Raw genomic sequence first — 19053 nt, 5'->3', positions numbered from 1 at the left:
CCTTTTTCTATAATCACCAGTTGATTCACTGGTGCATCCCCTTCTTTTGCTTAACACTCACGGTGACAGCCAGGAATGATAGAAAATGTCATTCTCTGCTTGCTAATTCAGTACATTCAGAGTGAGTACAGCAAGTATTTTTCTGCTGAGTTTTTTTTTTCCCCTAAGCCTAAAATATATAATGTAAAAGGTTTTCTTTTTTCTTAAGTGGGTAAAGAAAGGATTCGGTTAAAATCGATTTCTGTAAGCCCTAATTATACAGTGCATTTCATAATAAGCATTACAAGATCTCTCCTCAGGAACAAAGACCTCTTCGTTAGTAATGAATTGTCACTACCACAATCAGAGTGCTGAGTTTAATTCATGGATAAATAAAAAGAGTCCTTGTAAGCAAAGAAGTCGAGTGTTAGAGTGCTTCGGAACAGCTACTCGGGGCTAAGAAACGAGGTTTACAGTGAGGAAGTTCTTAATGTTTGAGCGACATCCCTCTTGCTGAAAGGAAGCTGGTCTCCTGTCCTGCTTGGAGAGAAACACAAGCTCCTGCTACTTGACTTCTGGAGCTTGCTCCCAAGGTTCTTGCTTCTTCTGGGGAGGAGACTTTTGCTCAGTAGCTGCCACGGTTGGGTGAATTATATGGTCTGTCATTGAAGGCAGCAGTCATACACTTGAGAATGATGTGGGAGAACTCCAGTGAGAGTGATAATTAAAAGAGGAAAATGAAGGGTCACCTTCTTTCATTCAGCCCATTGGGCTTGGCATCAGAGCTATTTCAAAACAGTAGGGGATTTTCCAATCTCAGCATGGCAATCTCTAAGCACACATTGTTTCTACGGGTTAAAATCTGAATGGTATTTTAATTGTACTTGGAAAAAATATATGAAAAGGAAAATATTTGAAATTAGTTTAAAGAATAGAAAGAAACCAAAAATAGGAATATAATCTAAATGGGGAAGGGATTAAAAGCTGAAAACCAATGTTATTATTTGCTTGGAAAAAATTGGCAAGTACTATAAAAGAGACAAGATGACAAAAGAAAATTGGTGCCAGGATATTAGAAAGGAACATTTAAATGTATCAGCAATGTGTCTCATTTCTAGTAGGGTAAAAGTACAAAGGCAGTCTCTTCTCATCCTTCTTGTTATTTCACTGTCACTTAGATTATTAAATTCAAAAAGGAACCATGAGATCATAGGAACATGATCTTAGGCCTACAAGCCACACAGGAGGTCATTTAGTTCTATTTACTCATTTCCTCAGTCAATAAGAAAAGTCCTATGTACCAGGCACTGGGTTAGAGATAACTCCAAAATGAAATTAATAAAAATTAAAATTAAAAACCTTGCACAATACAGTCCTTCCCTTCACTTTTGGGAAGGAGTTAGAAAGGGGAAGATCAGGAAAAGGCCTTTTACACTCTTTGACCCAGCAGAGTGCTATTACTGGGTCTGTGTCCCGAGGAAATCCTAATGTGCAAAAGTGCAAATAGTGGTTGGAGCTGAAAGAGTTCTTTTCATTAATTACGACTTTTGTAGTAATCACTTTTTGTGATAGCAAAGAATTGGAAAAGGAGTGAATGCCCATCAATTAGGGAATGGCTGAACAAGTTGTGGTATATGAAGGTAATGGAATATTATTGTTCTATAAAAAATGATAAACAGGCTGATTATAGAAAGGCCTGGAAAGATTTCTATGAACTGATCCTGAGTGAAACAAGCAGAAATAGGAATACAGTATACACAATACCAACAAGAATATGTGATGACCAATTACGAAAAACCTGGTTCTTCTCAGTAGTTCAATGACCCAAAGCAATCCCAAATTGGGGAGAAAATGGCATCTGTGTCCAGAAAAATAGCTAAGGAGACTGCATGTAAATCAACACATGTTATATTCACTTCTTTTTTTCTGTTTTTTTTTTTTAAATCTCTCCATGGTTTTTCCCTTTTGCTCAGATTTTCTCTATCAACATGATTCATAAAGCAGTGTACATTAAAAATAAATAAACTTACTGCCATTAAAAAAAAAAGAAAGAGAGGCTTTTTACAGAAGGTGGAGTTTGAGCTAAGGTTTGAAGGAAACCAGGGAATTTAGGAATCAGAGATGAGGAGAGAGAATATTTCAGATACAGGGGACAGGAAGGCAAAAAGCATAGAGTAGGCACAACGTGCTGTGTGTAAGAGCAAGAGCAGTGTCACCAGATTATAGTGTATTCGTGTCAGAAAAGTCTGAGATAGAAAGGGAAAAAAAAGGCCAGTCTAAGAAAAGTTTAGGAAATTAATGCCCTGAGAATTTAAGGGATAAATTAATCACTTGATAAATTACTACAAAAGTCGTAATTAATAAAAAGAACTCTTTCAGCTCCCAACCACTATTTGATAGCATTAGCTATTCAACCAAAAATTGTTTTTTTGTCAAAGTAGATAATATTAAAACATTAGTTTCAAATGATCAAGGTTCAAATCTTCATTGTCTCTGAAGTGCTTTATAATCACCTAATCATGGGAAGGCAGTGATGACTGTAAGTTATTTATTCTAAAGTAGTGAATAAGAAGTAAGAGCAACTGAGTTGACTTAAATTATGGCTTTGCTTAATTTGTGACTTTGACCAAGTCATTTTACCCCTTGCATCCTTCATTTCTTGATTTAAAAAGGGTGGATAATATTAACACCATTTCAGTTTAATTCTTCTACCACTAATGATATGATCTTGTGACCAAAGGCAAGAACAATGGAACTTAGCAACCTATGGTCAATAAATATGATCTGTCAGTGTTGGCCAACTAGTAGATAATAAAGACTTTTATTATCTAGGCTAGGAGTCTTTATTATCCTAGCTTGTAGGCCTTTGAGTAAGCAGGAAGAAAAAACAAACAAAACAAAACTACACCAAGTGAGAAAACATGTAAAGATGCTGCAATAAAAACCGTATACTAAGGGCATGCAGCTGGCCTTGCCATTTCTTTGGTATAGGACAGTAGCCCCCAAACTTTTGGAGATCCTTTTTGAGGATCATTTTACATCCTTAAAAATTGTTGAGGACCCAGAGATTGTTTGTTTGTGTTTATTATATCAAATGAGATGAAATATTAATCGAGTCTTCAAATTACAAATTAATCTTTAATTTCACAGGTCTCTAAGAAACTCTACCATACTCTTGTGAAAGGAAGAGAGTGAAAAAAAACAAATGATCAACTTTGTGTGGCCTGTGAAAGGGTCTTTGGGACTCCTAGGAATGGATGAACCACAATTTGAGAGGTTGATACAGAGAAATCCTAATGAGAAAAACCCCTTGGGTAACTGCAGATCTGTACTTGGTCTGCAATTTAGAGACTTATGTAGCCTGGGGCACTTAGAAGTTAAGTGATTAAGATAACAGCAATGGAGAACTAGACTTGTATATGTGGGTAAGGAAATTCTCTTTATTAATGAAAATGAGCACTTTCTTCAATTCCTCATGTTAGAAACTTCCTTGAGAGCCCTGAGAGATCCAGGGTCACACACCAGCATGACCGAGAGACTAGACTTGAACCCAGCTATTCTTGACTCCAAGACTGGACCTTGAGCCACATAATGACACTAAATTGATTTCATATGATCAAAAACCACAGAATCTCATTATTATAAGAGCCCTCCTTCTCTTTGCTATTTAGTTATGTCTGACTCTTTGTGATTCTGTGTCCTATAATACAACAACATGGTTTTCTTGGCAAGGATACTGGAGTGATTTGCCATTTCTCTCACCAGCTCATTTTACAGTTGAGAAAACTGAGGCAAACATAATTAAGTCACTTAGCCAAAATAACAGCTAGTAAATATCCAATGCTAAATTTGAATTCAGATCTTTCTGACTCCAGGCCACCTAATTCAAGTAACACCTGCAAAAGAACCCTTGCTACAACATACCTGAGAGTGGACATCCTACTTTTGCCAGAAGAGGCCTCCAATGAGGGCTAACCCATAATCTCTCAAGGCAATATATTATATTTTAAAAATAATTCTAGTGTCTATGAAACTTTTTCTTGACAATAAACTTCAATTTTATCTTTGCAACTTAGAGATATGAGGAGAATTTAATCAATCCAGAATCATATTTAGGGTATGGTGTTTACAGTGCCTTGCACATCTTGAGTATTCAAAAATACTGGTTAAATGAATATATCAACTAAATAGTTAAATCTTGAAAAGTAGATAATGCAGCTATTTAACAGTTATATATAAGTAAACTCTATTTATCTATAGTTGGGTCAAATTGGCCCCATTAAGTTCATATTGGGTTGAGAAGAAAAGCATCTTAAAATGTGGATTACTTGTAATGCCAGAGAAACTGAGGCAAGATAGAAATGAGAGACTTAATATTTTATTTATTGGAGAGCTTAATTAATTGACTGGATCAAACTCATGTCTCAAAGCATCCGGTATCAAATGAGATTCCAGAGATTGTTTATAGGGTTTTAACGATAGGGGAGAACAAAAACAGAAAGGGGAAGGCAGAGTGAGCACTGGACATTCTGACAAGTTGGGAAGGTTTGGAGCCATGATGGCTAAAATAGAAAATCTTCCCCTTATCTGGGATTAAACATTTATAGTTTAAAACTTTAGAGTAGCCAGTCCTAAATTATAGGAGTCCTACTGGTTAGGAGGGGGAGATGTTGCAACCAGGGGGACTGAGGCAGAACAATTCAGGGAAATTGAGGTAGAACAATTAGGGAAACTGAGGTAGAACAATCAAAGGAAACTAACATAACATATTCAAGGAAATTTAATACTCAATATTATGGTATTGAACCACTGGCTCTATGATCCATCAATCAGTAGCATTTAACAAGTGTTCATCATTTGTCAGGCACTGTGCTAAATGATGAGGATGTAAAGAAAGACAAAAAAGAATCCTTGTCCCATAGGAGATCATATTTTGATTTGGAAGCTAACATGTAAATAATTAAATAAATCTATAGAGAGTAGGTGGAAAATGATTATGACTAACTTACTTTGAGACCCAGACTAATTCTGGCTTCCAGGTTATTCAGCCATATAAATCAATGCTTAGGCTAGATTTCTTTAAACCATAAAATATTCTATAATATATAGACAATAATTTAATTTAATAGCTATCAAACACATGATCCACACACCAGTGTGGCTGGAACCAGATTAAAATTCAATGAGGAAATATTTAAGAAAATAAATAAAAATATTGTAGTATATAGAAAATGTTAATGCGTATTTTTCCTAGTCAATATTCAGCCTTAATGGATCCTTATGTACCTTGTAGTTGTACTCTATTTCTCTTGGAGCTTGATATCACTCTTCTATTTCACTGGTAGGCCTAGGGAAATAATTGTTGTGTTCTCAAGAGACCCTATGCTGTATTTTGGAGGAAAGGGAGGCTAGAGTCCTATTTTTTTTTAAATTATTATTAGGTCTTGAACAAAATATTAGTCAATTTATTCTGCTTTAACCCAAGATGATTTTTTTTTCAATCAATGGACTATCAGAGTATCTTTTAAAACATAGACAAAGGGAGAAAAGAGTATTTTGAAAATAAATTTTAATTGATTTATTTGGGCTTTTTCCTGTATGTCTTTCTTTAAATCCTTCTCTGAAAGCTATTTCTTTATAACAAATAATAAAAAAAGAGGGCAAACAGTTTAGCAAAACTAATGAATACATTGAAAATTTTTGAAATCATATGCAATGTACCCTACCCATAGCTTCTGCAAAGAAAAGGGATGAGAAGTAATCATAAGTATTAAGGAATGCCTAGGGGAGATGAGAAAAGGAAATAAACACTCCTGTCTTGAAAAAAAAAATCTACTCTGTACAAAAATTCCTAAATAGAGTTGAATGCATGTCTTCATCCTTATCATATCCGGCATCATTTCAAAACAGCTTTTTACCAGATTAAGAGAGGGTATTTTTCAAAGTGTTTGACTCATAATAAGAAGAGATTATTTGTAGTGAATGATATCCCAAGGAAAGAGAGAGCAGCAGCAGCTCTGATTCTCGTTCTTACAAATGAAGCTCAGAGCCCACAATCTCTTCCTAAGGTCATCACCTTTATAAATCCTTGCCACACACAGGGGAGAGCAGCTCAAAACATAAGAATTCCACTCCCTATCCCCCTGTTGATGGAGAGACTTTTTTCCATCTGCATATCCCCATTTATAACAAAGCCTCCCGTCGTGAAGGATTTTTATGAGCTCTTGAGTTTTCTATCGTTTTTATCTTTCTTAGCATCAGCAAAGCAACTGGCAGATTCTTTAATAAAATATATTATGTGTATTAATATTTATGAACCGATAAATTGGATGTTTAAATAAACATTCTCCAACCTACGCCAGTTCTCTTGTTTTAAACGTTAAATTGCACTTACGTTGTCAGGAAAGTCGGCCTTTAGTTCACTGATACATTGACACCAATATGCTGCAGTTTTCTCACTGATGAGCTCGATATTAAGGAAGGAGCTTTGTCCTGGGCCATACACAGGGCCTGAGGTGGTGCCCCGGATGATCCTTGGTGAAACATTAGTCACAATGTCCTGTTGAAAGAAAAAGACTTTGACTATCATTTTTGCAATCTAACATTGCAGTTTTTATTATCTATTCCCTTCAACATAACAATGACTTACTAAGTCTTTTCTCATAGCTCATATTTTCCAGGATAAAAATTCAAGAAATGTGCTTTAAATTATAGTTAAATTGAACATATGATTTCAGATGGAAGGCTAAATTCAAATATGCTATGGACTGAGCAAAATCTTTTTCTATAATCCAGATATAATATAGGGATATAAAGATATTCAAATACTGCTTACATTGATTTGGAGTATGATAGAAATGGTTTCCTTTTTTCACTTACTGGAGATTCAGTGAAGAACAAATACATTGTGGGCATATTGTAAAAGAATCCATAAAAATCTTTTTCCATTGAATTAAGTAAGATTTAAAGTGTGGCTTTATGTTAATTTAGAAAGATTTGCTTTGGAATTCCTTTTTAGCAAAAAATCAAGTCATCCAAGAAATGCTTGAGGCATTGATAGTTCATTGAATTTTGTGCAATTTTTTTTTTAAACCACTGGAGCTGGGTCAGATTATCTATAGAGTTGCAGTCATAAATGCAAATTCAGTGGGAAGAAAGCCACTTTTCCCAAGACTAAAATGAGGATATCAATAACTTCATGATAAACTATAAACAGTAAACAGTAAAATTAACATGCTTGTTAAGTATAATTAACAATCCACAACTGCTTCTATGGTTATATTAACGAAGAACAGTAACATTTCTGACATTATTTAAAACTAAAAAGAAACAAAGAAGGAAAAAATGTTTCTTTTGCCAACTTCTAATTAAAAATAATTTTGAGTAAAGGTCATTTAGTTAAGGATTTATCAGAATTAGTCATTTAAGTACCCCTCCTCACCATCTTGTCACTTTTAGTGAGATAACATGAACCCCCATTAGTATATAGCAATTAAGGTCAATTTACATATTTTAATTAAGAACCACCCCATATAAAACAATTAGCGTAATAGGCATACTAACTGGATTTCATAACATTTGGACGTTTTTCCAACTAGATAGACAGGAAACCTTAATTAGCATTAATTAGTGCTGATCTGCATATGTTTGATAAGGCATACCCTTGCCACAAAAGATTATTTATTCCTGAATCTGCCAAATGCTACAGTTGCAGAGGATAAAAGGACTTTTCTTCACATTGCATGTTAATTTCTGGTAATTTACATCCATTTTTACATTTGAATTAGTATATTATAAAATAAATTGCATAAATGTTACAATGATGCCTTTGCAAATATGTACATTTAGACTTATAGAAATCATACCAGTTAATTTTTATTCATTATCATTCTACTTCTATTGTAATCATTTTGTAACATCATCAGCCCACACTATGATTTGTCTCTTCCTACCAATTTTCCCATAATCTTTATGGGGAAAAAGACCTGTAGGCTCTCTCCAGAAGGTTCAAAAGCAATCTGCCAGATTTTTATTTTGGCAAATGTTGGATTAAAAAGTGCCAATCTCAGAAGATATAGTTTGCATTTCAGTATATCTTGCATTTCATTAGCTACTTTAGAGGAAGATGTCTTTACAATGCCCTCATCTTGTATGCTCAGAGTCAGGAAATCTGGACAAAGACAAATCAAGAGTCCAGAGGAGAGTTTTATTTATTTATTGACTCATTTTCCCCTGAAGTCCAGTCTGAGACTGTTTTCCAAATTTTCACCACTTGGTAGTGAATCCCTTAGGCAATATAAGGCAGAGTACCTTCCAAAGACCCTTCTGACAACTGGGTCACTCATAAATGTGGTCAACTGTGGTTAAATCAAATGACTGCATCTTAGGTTAGATTCATGTCACCAGATTCTTCCTAGAATTCTAGGATTATGTACAGGATTTGGTAATGCAAATTATCAAGAAGATGTCAGAGTTGCCGATAGCCTGAGGAATATGAGACCCAATTAATTGCCTTGGACAGCCACTGCACATACTCCTAATGGCAGTTCTAAAAGTTGCAATCTAAGGTTCCCTAAAGGATCTATAAGGAAAGATCAATCTTAGAAAATTGGCAAGCTGTGATTTGAAGATTGCAAGGTAGGTTTTCCTGCTCTACAAACATCTGTCTCACTAGCCTGAAAAGGTCTTTGATTGCACAAATAGAAGTTCATTTTGGGGGGGTTTAAAAAGGTTTTTCAACCTCCTAAAGTCCTAAACTAAAATGCAAATATCCCTCAGAGGAGTAATAGTTTAACTGTTTTTGAGCTAATACTATTCCTTGGATCCGTATTAATACATAGTTAGTAATCAAGATAAATGCTTAGAGAAAGACAGAGGAAATCTAACTACCCAAAAGACAAGAAAGAGACTCTTCAATTATAATCACTCATCTTTAAATAGAGCTTTAAACCTTATTAAGTGTTTTCATCACAGCAATCCTCTGAGACCAGGAGAACAAATGTTTTTGTCCCCATTTTGCAAATGAAGAAACTGAGGTGCAGAGAAGTTAAATGATTTGCACAGCATCACAATGTTTTGGAGATGAAATTAGAACGTGGGTCTTTTGAATTTATGATACACCTCCCTCTCTCCCAAAAATCCATATAAATTTTCTTTTCTCTTTCCTTTTGGAAAGGTAAAACAAATTATTTTTGGTAGAAATTTGACTTTTCTGGTTCACTTCTCTCTGCATCTATAGCCCTGGCTAGTCTCAAATTCATGGAACAAGATGCAAAGATAGTTTTCAGCATTCACTTTGGCAAAACCTTGTGTTTTAAATTTTTCTCCCTCTTTGATTCTTCCCCCCTCTCCTAGATAACAAGCAATCCAGTATAAGTTAAATATGTACAATTCATCTATACGCATTTCTGTATTTATCAGGCTGTATTTATCAAGAAAAATCAGATCAAAGAAGGGAAAAACAAACACAGAAAAGAAAAACAAACAGCAATAACAAGTCTTCTCTCTGGATACAGATGGATACAATAGACTTCTAATGGAAAAAAGTCAATGGAGATTTCCTTGAATCACCTCATTGTTGAAAATAGGCAAGTTCATCTCAGTTGATCATCAAATAATCTTGTTGAGGTGTACAATGTTCTCTTGTTTCTACTTACTTCACTTAGAATCAGTTCATAAAAGTCTCTCTAGGCCTTTCTGAAATTATTCTACTGATTGTTTCTTATAGAACATTTTATCACATTCATATATTATAACTTATTCAGCCATATCCCAAATGATGGACATCTACTCAGTTTCTAGTTCCTTGCCACTACAAACATTTTTGCACATGTGGGTCCTTTTCCCTTTTTTTTTTTTTATCTTAGTATAGAGACACTGCTGGATCAAAGGATAGCCCTTGGACACTGTTGCAAATTGCTCTCCAGAATGATTGGATTAGTTCACAACTCCATCAACAATGCTTTCCCATATCTCTTCCAATATTTATCATTATCTTTTCCTCATCTCAGCCAATTTTGAGAGGTGTATAGTAGTACCTCAGAGTTGTCTCAATTTGCATTTCTCTAATCAAGAGTGATTTAAAGCACTTTTTCATACAATTAGAAATGGCTTTAATTTCATCTAAAAATTATGTTTTGACCATTTATTACCTGGAGAATGGCTTATATTCTTATAAATTTGAGTCAATTCTCTATGTATTTTAGAAATGAAGCCTTTATCAGAAACAGAAGCCTTTATCTCAGCTTTCTGCTTTCTTTCTAATCTTGGTTGCATTGACTGAGCTGGTATTTGAACCAAGGTGTTCTGAGTTGAAGTCTAGTGCTGTATCCACTGTTCCATTAGATAACACAATATTAATTACTTTATGACATGCCTCATAACATCATTACTGTCAAGACTAGGAAAAAATCAATATTAAGAAGAATCCGAAAAAAATGATGATGAAGGAAGGGAAACATTTGGAAAGAAGAAAGATGACAGTTGGAAAAAATATTCTTAAACTCTCATAAGATTCTAAAATGAAACTTGTTTTGTTTGTGACAGAGAATTGTTATTGGTCAAGGGGAGTTCAGTACTCATCAGCATATGACTGGCCTGATGCAGTCCCTGCATGGATTCAAGACCAAGTGCATGTATTGTTTCCAAAACTTGGATAAACATTTTCTCACACAGACTGTGATAGGATTTAAATCTAAGTCTTCTTGATTGTAGCTCTAGCACTCTATTTGCTATCTTCTGTTCTCAACCTCAGTACCCTCTATACTTTTCCAGTAAATCTTTCCATTGACTTCAGAGCGCTGAAAAGAAGCTAAACAGAATGAACAATGAATGGATATTTGCATAAAATAGATTTCTGCATGGCTTTTTGAAACAGTGAAATGAGTCTTGGATTTGTATATCTGAAAAACTGGCACTGACATAATCACGTGATCTTGTATAAGACACAATTCCCATAAACCCTAGCTTCCTCATCTGTACATAAGCACAATCACTACTTGCCTCATAATAACGTTACAAATAGTAAAGCATATAAACATGAGTTATTATTATTATTTCAATGAGTTCAGACCATTACAAATCTGACAATAATTTACTCAAGTTACTGGCTTGGGAATATGAAGCTTGGGTACTATCATATATTGACATTTTTTTGGAAGGAAGGTTTAATAGTAAGTGGGTAAAATCATATCAGTATTGCTTGAGGGATTTAGAATAAAAATAAACAAATGTAATAGCAGTTATTATAATAGATGAAAGTTCATCATACATCATAAATAAAGTGAATTGATTTATCTATGATCTTTACTCTCTCTTAACCACCCACTGAGATGATCATACTTCACTTTGGACCTACTATAACCTGAAAAGGCTATGTCTATGTCCTCCCAGATCTCTGAAGTTTCCCACTTATATTATTAGATTAAATAGTATTTATTTCTCTTTCACATAAAAAAAGAGGCTCAGCTAAGCTTCTCATTATCCCCTACTGGCTCACGCTCTTACTTGTTTCACACACACAGATACTTCTCCCCTGCCATGATAATCTGTCTGAATTTATTCCTCAATGGCTAACGCACTGCCACAGCATCATACTCTCCTCATCCCTGTGATTCTGAACAGATAGCTATCATTGTATAAACCTCATTTCCCAAGCCCCCACTGACAACTCACTTATTCCTGTTCCCCTCACTGGATCCCCACCAACATCCTATGACCCACTCCAAATATACCCATTGTGCTCTCTGAAATGTCTGTTCCCTAGATAACAAACTCAATTTTACCTTAAACCTTTTTTTTTCTCCTTACTCCCTGAGACTAAGATCCTGTTTTCCCACTCCCCTTCTTGTAGTCCTAGTTGAGCTTTTACTTGTTCCTCTCCATCTCTACTCATCAGAACCTAGTCTTCCATGCCATCTCAAGTATGGGCAGATATATTCAGACTATGATCTCATCATTTAGGAATATTCTGCTTTCCTGTTTTCTATCTCTGAATTTCCTTTATCTGATCATAATCTTTTATCATTCCTGGCTTTATAAGTTTTATCCTCACCATGATTTCTAATCCAGTCATTACAGTCCTTTCCTAAAATATCGCCTCAGAACTAAATATACTTTACATCTTTTTCCACCTTGAACTCTTATTAAATCACAAAGCACTTCAATTCCATTTTACCATATCCCTTCTATTACTTTGACCTACTATTGAACTTGCTGTTCCAAATACATCCTTAAACCATCCCCATCATTTATTGCCTTCACTTTGGTACATTCCTATGAAGCTGGAAATGTTATAAAGCTATGCTGACCTGTGCTACAACAAACTTTGGGCTTTCACTATAGCAAGGCACTATCTTACATAATTCACTATCCTAATTCGCACAGCAGCTTTTTCAAACTTTCTCAACAATCCTCAAATCTCCCATAGTTGCAACTTTCCTCATCTTCCCAGATAAGAAATTTGTCTCATATTTTACTGAAAAATGAAAGAAAGAAAGAAACAAACAAACAAACTAGGGCCCTTTGCCAAGAACTCACTCCTCTTTCTCTTTTTTCCTGATTCAAATATCTTTTGCAACTTTTTCTTCCTTTATTTCTCTTTTACATGAAAAAAGCACTCTTTCATCTGCTTTCCCCCCTCCCCCCATAACATGGACACAAGTTCTCACTCCATTTAATCTTTTCCAAAAGATTGCCGAATCTATCACATCCCTCTCTCACTAATCTTCACTAGTTGCTTCCTTGCTACCTAGAAATAATACCGTGTCTCCTCCACCTTCTTATTTGATTTAAACTTCTCAACTTGCAATATTATTCCATATCTGTCCTTTAGCTTAGAGCTAACCTCCTTTAGAAAGTCATTTACAATCAGTGACTCCTCTTCCTATGGTCCCACTCTTAACTCTGCTCAGTCAGGTTTCCAATATCATCTTTTATTAAATCTCTACAAAGTTAGGAATGATTTTATAATTACCAAATTGAATGGTCTTTTCTAGTTCTCATTCTTCTTGGCTTCTCTACAGCCTGTGACATTGTCAATCACCCTCTTCTGAATATTCTCTTCCCTCTAGGTTTTTATGACACTGATTTTCTTCCTGCCTGTCTAATTACTCCTTCTCAATCTCTTTTGCTAGACCTGGAGCTTCATCCAGTTTGTACCCACCCACTAAATAGTTATTTTCCTCTATCCTGTTTTGCTTAATGACTCCATTTTCTCCCATGGATTCAATTGTTGTCTCTATGCTGGCTTCTTTGTTCATGATACTTCATCCCCTAACACCAAACATTTTCGCAATCTATGCACTCTTCCTATATCTGGATTGTAGATTCCCCAATTTCCTCCAGGCCCTAAGTAAAATCCAACTTTCTGCAAGAAGTATTTCTTAGTTCTTAACATCTATGCTTTCCTCACAAAACTACCTGAGATTTACCCTTTATGTAACTTGTTTATGCAAAGATGTTTTTATCTTATTTCCCCTATTTCAAAGTGATCTCCTTGAGGATGATGATTTATCATATAAAGAGGAAAAGTCTGAAGCACAAAACTTCTGAGTATAATGATTTAATAGCAAGGTTGACAATTGCCAATAAATCAGGTCATAATCTCTCAGTGATTAGAAACACAGAACAGAGTTTACAGAGCATTTTTACAGGTGTAAATGAGGAACATCACAAACGACATTGATTGATTGGGACTTCTCCATTGCCATCATGGAAAGCCATCCTACATCAAGAACAGGGAATTTTCATAGGAATGGAGACACTTGATGGGTGAACAACACTCACACCATGGAGGTTTTCCAGCCCCCAGAAATCTATCCTTCCTGTGATCGCTAAGTCACAATTTTTCTTTTAGTAAAAATGAAGAACTTAGCCTGTTAGTTGAACTCTGTACAGGAGTTGTGTAAATAGGGAATTTAGTTACAGGCTGGCTGGAGCCAATTTCCTGTCAGACTTCACAGAATTTCATACACTTCCTAATTTACAATAATTTATAAGAACTAAACTATATCTGTAATTAAAGAACAGGATCATCAACAAACAATCAATAATTAAATAATATTTCACAAGGGCATGGACTGTTATTGTCTTTCTTTCTCTATTACATTATTATTAGTGGGAGTAGAAAGTTTAGGGGTTAAGATGATCAGAATTTGGACACATTGAGACTGAGTTACTGGTAGAATAATTAGGGGAAAAGGTATAATACTTAATAATTATGGCTAATGTTTAAAACCCTTTTAAAATATGTTATCTCATTTGATCCTCACAACAATTATGGCAAGGGCTATTATTTTCATTTGCCTATCTATGGTCACTTAAACTAGCAAGTATCTGCGATAGAATTTGAATTTTGGTCTTCCTGACTCCAATTCTAATATTCTATTCACTATGGTATCTAACTACCTAGTTAGAACTCAGGAAAAAATGTAGAGTTAGAGATACAATTTTGTTCATTTTCTGCTTAGAGGTGATACCAGAATGAAGAATTTTTGAATAATGAAAATGTTGATGAGATAATTGAAGCTTTATAAGTATTTAACAAACTAGGGAGAAAGGAAAGGAAGGTTAGAGACAAGGACTAGAGAGAAAGGTTCACATATAAGAAAGAGAAGGATGAATAATATTCATCATTTGACAAAGAAAATGAGCCATTTGAGAAGTAGCAGAAGAATAAAATGAGTGTAAGATTGAGGACTCAAAGGAAATAAGAATATTAGGGAAGATATAGTAGTCAACAGTATGAAAGTATTGCAGAGATCTTCATGGTTAATGAAATGATAACTTAAAAAAAAGTTCATTTACTTGACCTCCTTATACCAAAGAAGTATACTGTTATGTTCATTAAGTGGTTTAAGCTTCCTAGTGTTACCATGGTTACTGCTAGAGGAAAGATAGCCACAATGGCCTTATAGTGAATAGAGAAATAGAGCTTTTCAGTGATGGGTTGATAAGTGACTATAAAAATATCTGAGGTCCTATAAAGTTTTTGCAGACAATCAAGTGAGGCAAATAAAAAAATAAAATTCCAGGTTGATTAAAAAATGATTTTGTTCATGGATTCTAGGGACATGTAGTAAATTGAAAACTCTATCACATATTAGCTGAGATAGCTTCTCTAACCCACAAGTCCAAGCTATCCTGGCAGCTAGATGTTCCCTAAACATAGTCCAAGTAAAGAATTTGAAAATAAAATTCATATGTAAGCAAAAAATCCCTGGTTACTGTTTGAAGGGCCATTTTAAAAAGCTTTTACATTTATTTGAATAAAGCAAGCTACCCCTCTGCATGTCTTCCTGCTCCACAAATTTTTATCTCTAATTTGAAAGGAGCATAAACATTCTGATTTTACATCCTTGCTTTTCTTACTCATTACATTCCTGTTTGCATCTTTTACTTTGTTAATATCCTTCTATCTCCTACCTAGGATATGCTGGAGCCAGTTCACACCAGCTCACAAGTACAGTTTATTAAATTTTCAGTGTGAGGATTTATACTATGAAAATCAACAAATATTATAAATCAAGGTTTGATTTCTTATTTTGCTGTCTAGACTTAAAATGATGAAAAAAAGTTAACAACATAGATTAAACTTAAATGTGTCTTATGTGTATGTATAAATGGTATGTGTATATGTATGTATGTATGTATTTTTTCTGGAAAACAAATAGTTAAATATTTACCAACACACTCCTGCTGCTACCCATTTTCTCCATTCACCACTCATTGATATTCACAGCTTGTCTTTGCCACATGATACAGTTTGAATCCAGGTTTCCTAACTTTCTTAACTTTCAACCATGTCCTCTACTCTGTACCATATGTAGACCTTGGCATACTATCTAGCTGATAGTGTATATTTTGGCTCAGTGCTTTTGTTAACTGAGTGTGTTTCTATGAGGACACGGCCCTGTGAATGAATATGTTCTTGAGAGTTTTTCCATTTAATACAATTTATTATAACCAGATCCCTTCTCTGGGTCATCCCTTTAAACATGGGCATTTTTGCTGAACAGAACTTTTGATATAATAACATTTGGGAATGGGGGATTTTACCAGTGTAACTTTTACAAGAATAGAAAGAGAAAAACATTCAAGGTTGATTTGCTATACATAGGTGCTACCTACATTATTGTGTAGGGAAAAGTAAGTCATCTGTAATTAGGGCAGAATAAAGTATTCTGAATATTGCTATATTCTTCCTTGAGGAGAAGACTGCCCAGTAGACAATGCCACAGAATGGAGGGAGAGCGAAAAAAATAAAAATCAAAAACAAAAAAACCCTAACAACAATATCTCCCAGCTCAACTATGTTTAAAATGTATTCTGTTATGTTTAAAATATCCAGTAGGGAAAACAAAGTTTACCTTCTTTAATCAGAGTGCTATAGGAGGTTGAAAAATGAAAGGTGGTACAATATACTAGATGGCCCCTTGCTACATGAGGAGGGAAGAAGAGGTGGGAGAATATAACAGATTGCATTCAGTAGGGGGGCTGGAAAAGATGACCTCTACATTTCCTTTCATCTTTGAATCTATAAACCCTATGATCTTAACAGTAGGAACCTAATTTAAAGTTACTTAAGCACTCATTATAAAGTACAGTTGGTTCAAGTTTAGAGCACAAAAGGGAAAAACATAAGACTTCACTAATAATAACTTAGTCACCCAAGTAACTAGAGCCAAGATGATACTTATATACTTAAGGAAAGATCTGAATAATCTTTGAGTTCTCCCTCCTTCCCCAACACAACTATCATGGTACTATCCAACAGATTCTCAGAACATTCATTGTAACAAATGCAACTTGATTTAGAGTATAAATACCTACCACCTTTTCCACTATTCTGCAGAGTTGGGGAATTATGGTTATAGAATGGAGCATATAGTATCAGTCTTTTTAGTTGTGTTAATTTCACCAAATTGTTCCTTTCTCTTTTTTTTATTAATATAAGGGATAGCTCTTTGGGAGGAGAAATCATAATAAAAAATAATCTAGTATTGTCTATGGAGGTTAGAGAAAAATATGGACGAAAACTAAAGAGAATGAAGTGTTGATAGACTGTTATTGGCTATTGGTACTAGTAATCATCTGATGAAATCATTATTTGTGTATATATATATATATATAATATGATATATTAATTATATTATATATTATTTAAAAGGTATTCTATCTCTCCTTACTTCTTGTATTCTATTTTATTGTATACCTTCCTAATCCTCAGTCACTATAATTCATCATAAGAGTTATTGGGATGGGGGGGAAGACTTAACATTGATTTTTCTTTTTTTTTTTTCTTTCATACAAAAGTGAAAAAGGCATGGAAAATACTAAAGAATGTTTTTTTAAAAGGCAGGGAAGGAACAACTTCAAAATTCCCATAATCCTTTTACAATAATTAGTTCAAATAATTATCATAAGTGTGTGAATTAAGATAATTAATGTACTAGCAAATCAAAGTGGCTAGAGACAATATTCATAAAAAACTCACCAACCTCAGAAGTCTATCTGGCCACTGCATTAAATTTAACAAAGACATTTTTAACTCTAATACCAATTGAGAATAGATTGCAATTTATGTCAGGAAATTAAATCCTGATCCATCAACCAACCAATCAATCAGTAAACATATATTAAGTCCCTACTATGGGTCAGGCATTATGCTAAATGCTGGGGATATTTATTATGTAATAAATAACAATAACTAAAGTTAAAGTGAATTTTGAAAATATGTGAATTTTAAAATACATACCAATATATTTCTTGAAATTTTCTTTGTTTCTATTAATGATATATATATATATATATATGTTAACGATGAAAATATTTAATATCCTGAAGAATAATTAACTGACTCATGTTTTAAAAGGCAGGGAAGGAACAACTTCCTGTTATCCAAACTTGAGGTAGCTTAACAATGTGGTCACTGCTATACTAACCAGCACTACTCTTCTGATGGTACCTACCGAAATTGTAGCCATAGTTATAAGAAATACTATTTCTAGGAAGCATACTTTACAATCCAGAGGATTCTTATTATGGGAGTGATTATACATGAACGTTCCAGTTACAATTTTAATGTATCTTCTTTGTATTTTCAACAATAACTATCAATCCACCCAGAAATCCAAAGAAATGGAAGAGAATGTAATGTCAGCACTAAGAAGAGCCTAAAGGAAAAGTGTTCTTTACAGAAAAATTCAGAATTTGTATATATAATAAAATTTATATCTCAGTAACTTTTATCTCAGACAAAATTCTCTGTTCATTCCTCTTTCCCATACATTTGTGAAGCGAATTTTTACATCAAAGTGGACTTTACATTTTTTCTTAATAAAATGCATCTTACTGGATTTAGTCATATGTTTTATTCTATCAAGACTTCTCCCTACTCTCTCATCCAGTGCTTAGCAATTCTTCTCAGCTCTGTATCATCTGCAAATATGATAAACATGTCATTTATGGCTTTATTCATGAAATCATTAAACAACACAGGCCCGGCCACAGATACATGGGACACGGGATTAGAGAACTCCTTCCAAGGTGAAACCTGATGAGTAACCGACTATGTTTTTCATTTGATCATTCAAACATTTCCAAATCTACCCAACTGTACTGCCACCTAGCCTATAACCCTTTATCGGATCTACAAAAAGAGTGTGGAGTTTGAATTTGTGAAGCTCTTTGCTAAATTTTAGGTCAGTTATGACATTCCCCTGATCTATTAGTCTAATTCTCCTCCCTAATTATGATAAAGATGAAGATGACAGCTTACTATATGGCAGGTACTGGGTTAAGCATTTTACATTTATAAGTTTTATCTGGCATAATTTGACTTTAATGAAGTGATTTTGGTTTTTCTAGTCATTGTTATTTTTTTCTAAATATTTACTAAACAACTCAACAGATAATTATTAAGTACCTACTATATCAAAGGTACTATGCTGGGCATCATGAATTCAAAGCCTAAAATAAAAAAGTACCTGTTTTCAAGGTATAGTTATAATATATACAGAAGTAACTAAACATAAATTATATGGGTGTGTTTAGACATATGCCATATATGGCCAT

The 19053-nt window shown here is 34.2% G+C and overlaps 1 protein-coding gene across 2 annotated transcripts in view; it reads right to left on the bottom strand.

Moving 5' to 3' along the window:
• DPYD (dihydropyrimidine dehydrogenase) overlaps positions 1-19053 on the bottom strand; it is a 1007953-nt gene that overhangs the window by 398132 nt on the left and 590768 nt on the right. For both annotated transcript variants that reach the window (XM_051993281.1, XM_051993280.1), the window contains exon 14: positions 6374-6538. In XM_051993281.1, the coding sequence (XP_051849241.1) occupies positions 6374-6538 (165 nt within the window). The remainder of the gene's footprint in view (positions 1-6373; positions 6539-19053) is intronic.

Source organism: Antechinus flavipes, chromosome 4, assembly GCF_016432865.1.
Source record: "Antechinus flavipes isolate AdamAnt ecotype Samford, QLD, Australia chromosome 4, AdamAnt_v2, whole genome shotgun sequence".
NCBI lineage: Eukaryota > Metazoa > Chordata > Mammalia > Dasyuromorphia > Dasyuridae > Antechinus > Antechinus flavipes.
The sequence above is the reverse complement of the archived record's forward strand: the minus strand, read 5'-3'. Positions and strand labels throughout refer to the sequence as shown.